Below are 12,415 nucleotides of genomic sequence, written 5' to 3' on the forward strand. Positions count from 1 at the left end.
AACTATAGAGGTGGAAAATTCAGCTTTATTTAGCACTACTAAAAGTAATAATCAGTGGTTTCCTCATTATTTGAAGGTAAAATAGATAACATATCTATATGAAAATTGTAATTTTATTATGTTCCTATTTTTGAATTCAGGAAAAAGGAAAACTTTAAAAATATAATACAAATTTAAAAAGTGGAAGTTAAAAGGAATATTTAGGATTTCATATATAAAAATATATTCCTCTGATTCTTCTCAAAAGCCTTCTGTATCATTCTAAACTAAGCATTCATTCACAGTCTGCCCGAAACTGAACATGAAAACAGACAAGGTTTAAGCATGTTCTACTGACTTTGTCTCATATTAACCAAAGGACAAATTTGGAGTGTTATCTACCACAGTTTCTACTCACTTTCTGCCCTGTGAAATATCTCAGACTACAAAATACCAAGGAACACCTACAAAGCAGTCACCTTACCAAATGGGTTGGCTCCTAAATAACAAATAAGATGTTTAAGTAAAGATTAGGCTTGGTGTCTTGTTAGTCCCTGTCATTTTTTTATGTTTTTTTCCACCTTCCAGATGACATCTAAGAAACTCATGAAAATTGATAAATGGCTATCCTAAACAAAAATTCAAGTATTTCTGAATTCATTCTGCTGGGACTTTCCATTTCTCAAGAACTTCAGTTACTTTTTCTTGGCATCTTCATACTTGTCTATGTAGCCATTGTAGTGGGGAACCTCCTCATTGTAATCTCTGTGATATTTGATAAACATCTTCACTCACCCATGTACTTCCTTCTGGCAAATCTATCATTTTTTGACCTATGCTTTTCCTCTGCTGCAACTCCCAAAGTGATTGCAGACTTCCTCAGAAAACGCAAAACCATCTCATTGTGGGGCTGCATGGTCCAGATGTACTTTATGCACTTCTTTGGGGGTGGTGAGATGTCTCTCTTGATAGCTATGGCCATCGACAGGTATGTGGCCATATGCAAGCCCTTGCACTACCAGATCATCATGAACCACAGGATGCTCATTGGGTTTCTGGTGCTGTCATGGGCAGTTGGATTCATTCATACCACAAGCCAAATGGTTTTCCTGGTGGGTTTACCTTTCTGTGGTCCCAATGTTGTGGACAGCATCTTCTGTGACCTCCCTCTGGTCATCAAGCTGGCCTGCACTGACACCTATATCCTGGAGCTCCTGGTGATTGTGGACAGTGGCCTCCTGTCCCTGGTGTGCTTCATCCTCTTGGTCATATCCTACATCATCATGTTCGTCACCCTCTGGCAGCGCTCCTCCAGAGCCTCCTCCAAGGCTGTGTCTACACTCTCTGCTCACATCACTGTAGTGATCCTCTTCTTTGGCCCCGCTATCTTCATCTATTCTTTTCCATTCAATAGTTATTCTGTAGAAAAGTTTCTGTATGTGTTTTACACTATAATTACACCCTTACTTAATCCAATTATTTATACTCTGAGGAATCAGGAAATGAAAGGAGCCATTAAGAGATTGTGCAGTCAGAATATTGTTTTCTGTCTGGACAGGTAAATATTGCTCGTGATCTCTAATTTTTGTGTATTTCTTCTGCTATTTTTAGGTTTTCATTATTGTATACTTGTTCAAATAATTAAAATGAAAATGTAAAATATTATCAATATTATTCACTCCAAATTACTGGAATCTTTAAGATATTTTTCTTTAAGATTTAAATTGAAATGTTCATAATACAGACATAATGCCTAGATATGAATATGTTTTTCACGTACCTGCTTGTCTTAAAATGTGTGCAATATGTAAACATAATGTCTCCATGGTAAAATGTATGATATTTCAATGTATCAATATGTAAAACTAGAACATATTAATATAACACAGAAGACAGTGTTTGGCATTTATTTTTTAAAGTCATTTTTTTTAAACTTGTGTAATATTTAAAAAGATTTTTATCACTCTATGTTAACTTTGTGGAGGTTATTTGGTAAAGTTCAGCATTGAATTTAGTGGATTTTTTCTTACTCTCTGTTTCCAATAAATATCCATTCTTATAAAACATATGAACTTATTTAGAAATTAATACTTCAAACATTTGCTCATTGTTGTGGCACATACCTGTAATCCTGGTAGCTCAGGAGGCTAACACAGCAGAATCGGAAGTTCAAAGCGAGCTTTAGCAAGTTAGAGAGACCCTAAGCAAAAAAAGAAAAAAAAATTTAAACATTTGCTTGACTGAACAAATAGTTCTCTAAGAATATCTAATCAATTAAAATTTAAAGTGATGTCTGTTTTACCCTTTCGTGTTCTACCAGAAAACATGACTTATTTTCTTAATTCAATTCAGTCAATTTTGAAACATTCTGCTTCTAAATATTTACTATGTACCACACTGTTTTCTAAGCAATAGAAAAACTGTTAATGATATATTTCTGCCCTGTGAAAGATGACAGAACATGTTACCTGTGTTAAGTACAGTGAACTCGGAAGAGGAGATGGATAAGCCCAGGCATTTAAAAATCTGCAGAATTAGACATTTTCGCTTCCATCCTGGTCTGCTTCATTCTCTTGGTTATATCCTACATTGTCATGTTTGACACCCTCTGCAGCACTCCTCCATGCCTCCTCCAAGAGGAAAAGAGCATTCCAAGCAGAAGGGCCTGTCTATACTGGAATGGTAGAGTGAGAAATAGCTTGTAGGAAAGAAGATAGAGCTCTATGAAGGAGACTGATAAATAAAAGTAAGTAAGATTGATGCTGAGATATTGTATGGAAGTAAAGATATCAAAATGGACAATTCTACTGAATGCATTTTCAAAATCAGAAATGGAAAGATACAAACGGGTCTCGAGAATTAGATTCAATATACTTTTAGGGAGAGCATTTAATCACTGAGCCACATCATTAGCCCTTTTTGTTATTGTTATTATTTTTATTTGAAACAGTTCCTTGCTAAATTGCTGAGGCTGGCTTTGAACTTGTGATTCTCTGACCTCAGCCTCCGTAGCCACTGGAATTACAAGTGTGTGCCACCATGCTCCGCATGCCTATACCTGCATATCTGTAATCCCAGAAGCTCTAGAGGATGAGGCAGGGAGATCACAAGTTCAAAGCCAGTCTCAGCAATTTAGCAAGGCCCGAAGCAACTTAGCCAGACCCCATCTCAAAATAAAATATAAAAAGGCCTGATTGTTGTTCCCCACTCAAAAAAAGATCATCGACTCCAATTTTAAATCAAATTAAAGCAATCTTGTATTTGTGTACACAAAGCCTGGCCAGCGACTCTCTTACCAGAAACCCCAGACTAGAGATAAGCACCCCAGCTTTCCAGCAACACAGTTTTATAGCAAAAAAAAAGTTGCAAAAGTGGGTGTCTTGAGAACTTCCAGATAACAGAATTTTAACAAGCATAATACAAAGGATACAGTAGGCTAATTATCTACATGGCATGATATTTCAAGGTAGGTTGTTATCTGGTCAGGGGAAGCAAGGATTTATGAGGCACAACTAAGGTTTTAGAAAGGGTTGTTATCTGGTCAGGGAAAGCTAGGCATGGGTGAGTTCACAGCAGGGGCAGGTATTCCAAACAAATTTAGAAATCACAGTAATTTATAGTAAAACAGAAATTAACTTTTCATAACTTGTCAGATTATAGTTTAGATATATTTTATCCTATTCCAGAAATTGTCTGTTTGACAGGACAGGAAAGTCTGGACATATGAGGAATTTTCAGGAAGGACGTTTTTGACTGAAGGGTCCAGAGGGCAACTATGGCCTAAAACATTCTCTGGACAATGAATCTAGAAATTTCTTGAACTTTATATCAGTGGGAGGAGGGGCTTGAAGATTTACATGACAAGTGTTTTCTGTTCTATCATTTTTTAGACTAGACAGAGGAACTTACAGGATTTTTTGTTGTTGTTGTTGTTTTTGGTAGTGTTTGTTTGTTTTTTTTTTTTTCTGCAAACCTGACATTTACAGAAAACAGGAAACTACCAACAATAATGCTCTTCTACTGAAGTTTTTGCTGACACCCTATGTAAAAAGCTCTCCAACAAGACTAAGAGGAACATATACATTACTCTCTGGCTTGCTTCATGTTCACACTAATATTTGTGTTGCTTTGCAAAAGACTTTCAGTTAGCTGTGATCCCATTGTCTATGTTGAACCACAATGCGAGAAAAGACCACCAACTCAGTTTTAAATCAAGTAACAGCAACCTTGTATTGTGTACACAAAAGCTGGCCAGAGAATGTCTCTCCTAAAACCCAGTCAGAGAATAGCCCCCCAGCCCTCCAGGAAAAGTTTTTAAAGCACAAAAAGTGCAAAAGGGGGTTGTCTTGATAACTTACAGCTAACAGGATTTTGACAAGCATAATACAAAGGCAGATAGTAGATTAGTGATCTACATGGCATAATATTTTAAGGTAGGGAGTATTTTCAGATCCCAACATCAGAATTTATGGGGCACCGCTGAGGTTTCAGAGAGAGTTGTTATCTGGTCAGGGAATCCCAGGCATGAGTGAGTTCAGAGCATGGGCAAGAATTCCAAACAAATTTAGAAATCTCAGTAATTTACAGTAAAACAGAAATTAACTTCTCATGACTTTGTGATGTGATGGCTCCCAATCTTAAATTGGAATTAGACTAGGTTCATCAGTGTACTTTTGCTTTTTTTCTTATACTTTGGAGATCTTATTCAAAATATTTCTGTTCATTTCAATGTCCTGAAGAATTTCCCATTTTTTTCTTCCTCATTTACCGTCTTAGATTTAGGCCCTGCATTTAATGCTTTAACCAATTTTTACTTATACAATGATGAAAGACAGTATCTAGTTTTATTCTTTGGCAAAGGGATATACAGTCTTCACACCATCATTAATTGAAGAGACTGTCCTTTTGCCAATGTGTTTTGAACACCTTTGTCAAAGACCAGATGGCTGTGGGTGTATGGGCTTACTTTTAGTTTCTTAATTTTGAACCATTGGTTCATGTATCTATTTTTATGTCCAAATCATGCTATTTTGAATTACTAAGGTAATGTATTTTAAAGTTAATTATTGTGATGTCTACAATTTGTCATTTTTCCTCAACATTGCTTTGTCTATTTAGAATTGTTGGGGTTCCATATGCATTTTAGGACCATTTTTCTAGTTTGTGAAGGATTTCATTGATATTTTGATAAAGAGTTCCAAAGAACCTCTAGATTGCTTAAAATAGTATGGACATTTTAACAATATTGATTCTTCCAATTCATGAACATAGGATGTCTTTCCATTTTGTATGTCTTCTCTAATTTTTTTATTGAAATAAAATAAAAATTATATAATTTTCATTATAAAGATAGTTTAAGTCAAGTGAGATACCCATTCATTTCAGTAAGAATGGCTATTATCAAAATGGCAAAAGATAATAGGTCCTGGTGAAGATGTGGAGAACTGGTAACATTTCCACATAGTTCATGGGCATATCCATAAGGAAAACCGTGTGCAGTTTCCTCAAAACATTTTAAAAAATTAACCTGTTATATGATATAGGGATCCCCTAGCTGTTATATATTCAAAGAAAATGAAATAAATATATTACAAGACAACTGTGCTCTTATGTTCATTAATTACACTAATTACACTAATTAATTGCACTAGTTACAGTACCAAAGACATGGAATCAAATTAAGTGCCCATTAATGGAAGAATGAATAAAAAGATGGTGGAAGACATACACAATAGAATACTAATCAGTCATAAAAATAATGTAATCTCTGATTTGCCACAACAGGAATAGAACTGGAAGATATTAGGTTAAGCGAAATAAGCCAGTCAAGAAAAAATACTGCATGATCTCACTCATATATTAATTAAAAAAATGTTGATCTCATAGAAGTGGAGTTTAGAATGTTGCTTAACAAGGTCTGGGGAAGTTACAGGAATGGAGAAATGGGGAAAGGGTGGCCAACTGGTACAAAGTTACAGTTAAATAAGAAACATAAGTTCTGGTATGCTATTGTATACTAGAGTGAGTAGGCATAGCAAAAATGTAGAATAAATTTCTAAAAGCTATAATAAAAGATTTTTAATGTTTTCACCACAGGTAAATGGTAAATGTTTGAGGAGAAAAAAATATGTTATCCTGATTTGAACAATACACAATGTATATATGTATTAATACATTCATGGTGTCCCATAAATAAATACAATTCTGTGTATCAATTAATTATCAATAAAAATATGAGACTTCACCAAAGTGAGAATTTGTTATCAGGGTCTGCTCTCGGTTTTAAAATTGAGCGTGGAATGTATTTTTGTAAATATGTTTTCTACCTTAATTTCTTTCTATTATTTTCCAGAAAGCTGTAATTATTGGAGAATCACAGTGGAATTACATATAAAAATAAACAAAAATTTATTTAACAAATGAAATAATCTTGTAGCATGCATTGTTAGCCTTTTGAATTTTATCTGTTATTTACTTAGTTGTATGATAAAGTTATACTAGAGTCACTTCCATGATATTCTTCTAATGTTGTCAAGGCATTATGAAGTTTGGCATAATTGTTAAGAACTTATGAAAGTTATAAATTTTTGGAATGATTCACTGATGAAATCTATTAATATATTGATTATCACTAATAAATAAAAGTCAGCCAATAAAAGTTATTTATGATTCTGAATTTCTGCCCTCCCTCAATTATGTTGCATGGTAAAAGGAGATTTTTCTGTATGTTAAAAAATGGTTAGATCTGGGGGTGTGGCTCAGTGGTAGAGTGCTTGCCTAGCATGCATGAGGCACTGGGTTTGATCCTCAGACCACATAAAAATAAATAAGTAATTAAAGTTATGTCCATCTACAACTAAAATAAAATTTCAAAAATGGTCAATTGTTTGTGAGTTTTTTATAAGCCTTATTCAGTGTAGATGGCATATTTTAAAATTTTTCTTGGATAAATCACTCAATTATTATACTGATTATTACCCTTCATATTTATGAAATAAAATTAAGATAATTATATTTCCTCAAATCCATCATCTATGACAGGTTTATTTTCTGTGAATGTTCCCAAGGTACATTAATCAAACAACTTCAATTAGTGTTTTCCAGAGAAAGCACTTTCTAGAGAAAGTTCACATGATTCACAATCTTGGTGACTTCATGATCCACTTAAATAATAAGAAAGAGGTCCTTGCTCTGAACTCAAGGGAAAACCAACATGTTTATTTTCATATTTCCCCCTGGGGATGGGTCACCAGTCTGCCTTTTTATGTACATCTTTTCTGTTTCCTTCTTAAAAGCATTTTTAAGCTGCAAACAATTGCCATGTATTTTCTTGGAGTTAAAAACAAGATAGCCAATTTTTCTTCAGAATTTCTTTGTGTCTACGTGTCTTTGAAGGAGTGACTCCTCAGAATAATTGGTAGGTTTAATAGCAGTGCTGAAAACACCTTTACAATTATGGGCTTTAGTAAAAGAGGAGATATTTTACCTAGAGGTTGCAACTGAATGAAAACCATATTATTCTGATCATGAGGGAAAGAGTAAAAGTCAAGTTAGATCCACTAGTATCTGGATGAATGTATCTAGTTGCAACAGGAATTTAAAAGCCTCTACACTCTCTCTGAGAAATAGCCTCCCAATCCTTGGGGTCATTTTTATAGTCTTAGTTTTAATTTTCAGAATATAAACTTGCATTAGTTTAATCTACAGGAGACAAAAGGAGAAAATAATTTACAACATGCTAAAATAATGGTAAATTAAGTTCTTTCTTGGCTACAGTTACAATCTATAATAAATTAATATTTCATCTAATAATATCTCAAGAAAAGTCAGAATTATTGACTCATTTTGCTCTAATAGTAATTTACTTATCTGTGTTTTTACTTTCCTTCATTATTTACTTTAATTGCAAAAACAGATATAGATACATGTGAAGTAATTAATTAAAATCGATTTTATTTTAAATTTTCTCAAGTCAACACCTCTTTTCTTGATTGGATATATAATATATTCTTAAATACAAATGTCTAATTCTACTGCTAATATATGCAGCTATGTTCTTACTTTATTAACTCTTTCAATATTTGAAAATGAAGCCTTTTTGCACTCGTAATATAGAGCCTCTTCTATTAAATATACAAGTGTATTAATTTAATAAGGAAAAACACTCATAGTGAAAATTTCCCAGTATATTTGACTTTTCACTTTCCCAAAATTTTTTAGTATTAAATGAATATTACCTTTGTATTGTCTTATTTGTTTATAATTTATCAATTTCATGAAAAGGTAACATAGCGAAACCACATGATGAATAGAAAACATATAATACATATTCTAATCAAAAAACTTTCTTCTACACATTTCCATATACACTAATTGTTCTAAATAAGTGCTTCTGTGGAAACATATTGGCTACAGAACACAGGCAAACAGCACTGGAGACCCCATAGCATTTGTTTTGTAAGATAGAGATTATAGTTGAAAATAGTGAGGCAATTGTTCATTTTTTACCCATGTGAAAGGCATTGAATGAGCAATCCCTCCTCCCCCATTCCACCATAATAGACCATTTACCCCATTCTTAGATGTAGTTTCTGCCACAGCAAAGCCAAACATTTTCAGACCCAATTTTATGCATTTCACACCTTTTTAGTTTACTGATGTTTGTATAACACATACTATTCAAAACTTTAAATTTTAGGTTTAGCAATAGCTTTAGTTAGGAAGGTCTGTTTTTGTTTTTTGGGTTTTTTTCTGTTTTAACTTTATGAGTGAAAAATGCTTATACTTTTGAAAATATTTCTTCTCAGATAATATGAACAAATTTTCATGATGAATAATTAAGGATTTCAGTCCATCTATTTATAGATATGTGAATATGAGATCTGAAGATTTTTAAATATGCTTTTAAAACATACTTCTTAAATATTCATAAAGTTTTTGCTTACAAAATATGCAAATATGATTATTAAAAGTTTCAAAAACCTAGAGTAATGGGTACTGTTTTCTTTTCTTGATTTTCCGGTTTTACATAGTAAGTTAAAAAGTTATTTTTGTATGTTGTCTCAAGATTTTTACCTGTAATTTTTTTTTGAGATTGAGGACTATATAGTTTCAAAAATAATGTCAAGATTGATAAATAGACTCAATTATTGTGTGAGTGGGCTAATGATGAATATCAAAATGATTCTTGATAAAATTGACAAGGAGGTGATTATGTCAATGGCATTAAATAGAGCACAATATTTTAATCAAAGCTCACTATTCCTTACAGATTGTTTGTTGTGAAATGCTTCTGTGGTCTCTTTTGGGTTGAGTTTCTTTATAATTACCAAAAAAAGAAACTAATTCTAAAGAATAGAATCTCATCAGTGCTCATACTTATATATAGTCAATGAAATACACAAAGATGTTCAATATGTTGGTTTTATACCTTCTTAATAGTTTGTATTTAAAGAGTGCGTATTAGACTAATTTTACAGAAAAAATAATCAGTGTTAAAAAGAGTTAAAGGTATATTTCCCTTATGAATACTGAGGTCCAGACTGAGATTTAAACACTATTTCTGCAGATATTATTCATTCCAAAACTGTAGGCTAAACAATGTTTTCTGAATATTTGATGAACTACTAAGTCAAAAAATGAAAAGTCAGAATAAATTTCTGGCTTTTGTTCTGGTGCTTCAGAAATCAGGACATGGTACAAGTATGTGCCTTTGCATCTGTGTTTGTGTGTGTGATTGTTTTTTATCTCTGTAGGTTGTATCAGTAGTAGTTCTAAAGAAAGAAGAAGAAAAAGAAAAGAAAGCGGAGACCAAAAGATCCAAATCAAAATTAAAATTAAGATAGAAGTGAGTTGACAGTATCAGATTGCTGTGGGAAAACAGAATCCAAATGTCAGGATTAAAGAGCCAGTGGATAAGTCCAGAGTCAGTGTGCTCAGGTGCGAAACACCTGGGGACAGCACTGGCTGCAGAGAAGAGAAGGTCAGTGTTTAGGAGGGAAAAAAAGCAAACACTACTTGGAAAATGCTTGGTGGTAGTCATGAGATTGTCTGCACAGAGAATACAAAGGGACAAAAAAAGACAAATCCCAGCCAGGAGTCAAGTACAACAGATTTATGAAAATAAGCAAGAGAACTGGAAGGAGAGGTCAGGAGTTTTGCTCACAACAAAGTAATAATCACACCCTTCTCCATAAGATAACAAAAAACAGACCTGAATATTGAAAAACACTAATGTTACTATGCAGAAACTTTCTAGGAGGGGAGTATAATTATTTAGAGAGGAGCAAATGCGTATGACAGATACCTCAGTTTAAGTCTTCAGAAATAAGTGAAATTATTGGTCTATATTTGTAGAATGAAAGACAGAGGAGGGAATATAGCATAATCAATAGAAGAAAATACATTGAACTGATTTGCTGAGTTGGGTATGTAACTCAATTCACATGTACCATCTGAATATATTAGACAGAGGGAAAAAGTGAACACTTAGGTTTCAAAAAGCTCAATGATTATGCTCTAACCCACTTGAAATCACTTATTTGACCATTAGCCATTTGACTCCTTTTCTTCATCAAACAAATTGAACACAAGAGCATAAATGCATGAACTCATAATAGAAGCCACAAATGTATCTAGATACAATCTTTGTATGCAAACAAGATGTATGAAATTTTAAATAGATTTCTCATATGCTGTGCCTCTCTGGCTGAAAAACATGCAATAACGTTAATGGCAATTGTATTACTTAAAATAATTTATTTGTAAATATCCATTTTCTCTCTTCCTATAGAAACCAACATTTACTGCTTAAATATCCATACCCTGAAAACTATCCCTGATTAAAATATCAGTTTTTTTTTCCAGATGATTTTCATCTTAAAGGCTTTCTGAAATCTTCTGCATGAATATGAAGAACATCTCTACGATATCTGAGTTTGTTTTGTTAGGGCTCACCAGCACTCTGGAACTGGAAATTTTCTCTTTTGCATATTTTTGCTGGCCTATGCAGCAATCATGGCAGGAAACCTTCTCATTGTGATCACTGTGATCTGTGACTCTCACCTTCATTCCACACCAATGTACTTCCTCCTTGGAAACCTCTCCTTTCTCGACATGTCTCTTTCCACCATCACGACCCCTAAAATGGTGGCAGATTTCCTCAGGGACAAGAAAACTATTTCCTTGTGGGGCTGTATGGCTCAGATGTTCTTCCTCCATTTCTTGGGGGGCAGTGAGATGACTCTTCTCATAGTTATGGCTATTGATCGGTACATTGCCATCTGCAAGCCTCTTCACTACACAGCCATCATGAGCCGCAGGGTGCTGGTGGGCTCTGTGCTGCTGTCCTGGGCTGTTGGCTTGGTGCACACCATGAGCCAGATGGTCTTCACTGTCAACCTGCCCTTCTGCGGCCCCAACATAGTGGACGACATATTTTGTGACCTTCCCCTGGTAATAAAGCTTGCCTGCACTGAGACCTATGTTCTGGAGTTGCTGGTAATTGCTGACAGTGGCCTCTTGTCCTTCATCTGCTTCACACTCTTGCTCATCTCCTACACTGTCATTCTGGTAACTGTGAGACATGGATCCTCGGGTGGGCTCTCTAAAGCTCTGTCCACATTGTCTGCTCACATCACCGTGGTCACTCTGTTCTTTGGGCCCTGTATCTTCATTTACACTTGGCCCTTTAGCAGTGTTTCAGTGGATAAATTTCTTTCTGTGTTTTATTCGGTCATTACACCCTTATTGAACCCCATTATTTACACTTTGAGGAATCGGGAGATGAAATCAGCCATGAGCAGACTGAGGAACCAGTGTATCAGCTTCAGACACACTTTCTAGACAACAATCATGAAAATGAGTGGTATTAATGGAAATCTCATGTAAATTACATTTCAGAGTAGGCTGATATTATTTTGTCTTATTTGTAAGTTTTCTAACAGTCATATTGCACACTGAAATTATTTAATATCATGTTCCATCATTATATTTTTATATTTAGTTTTATTGAAAGAATAAGTTTTCCCATTAAAATTCAACTCAGATTGAGTTCTAAAAAATTCAGACTTATCAATAAATTAGTAAATTGTTTCTTTAAATGGAATAAAGAATAAAGTAGAAATACTGGCTCATTAATCATATTTAGTAACCCAGAAATATCTAATATTAATATTCTTCACATAAAGAAAAATTAAATGTAAAATTGTTTACTTTTAATTATGGATCATTCAGTTAAATTCTCTAGATTACTAAATATAATTAAAATTATATAGATCATTCTGAATTTATAGGCACATATACATTTATTTAGATTTTTTGGGGTCTTTTAATTGTGATAAGATTAATCTTGTAAATTTTTTTTTAGTTGTTGATGGACACACCATATCTTTATTTAATTTTATGTGGTGCTGAGGATTCAACCCAGTGCCTAATA

General features: G+C 33.7%; 1 protein-coding gene and 1 pseudogene across 1 annotated transcript; both read left to right on the forward strand.

The window, feature by feature from the left end:
- Positions 1-599: 599 nt before the first annotated feature.
- LOC143394707 (olfactory receptor 4K13-like) lies at positions 600-1,541 on the forward strand. The gene has a single exon (XM_076849362.2). The coding sequence runs from the start codon at positions 600-602 to the stop codon at positions 1,539-1,541; it is 942 nt and encodes a 313-aa protein (XP_076705477.2).
- Positions 1,542-10,882: 9,341 nt separating this feature from the next.
- On the forward strand, positions 10,883-11,823 carry LOC143394708 (olfactory receptor 4L1-like; annotated as a pseudogene).
- The last annotated feature ends 592 nt before the right edge of the window (positions 11,824-12,415 follow it).

The sequence above is a fragment of the Callospermophilus lateralis genome, chromosome 3 (assembly GCF_048772815.1).
Source record: "Callospermophilus lateralis isolate mCalLat2 chromosome 3, mCalLat2.hap1, whole genome shotgun sequence".
NCBI lineage: Eukaryota > Metazoa > Chordata > Mammalia > Rodentia > Sciuridae > Callospermophilus > Callospermophilus lateralis.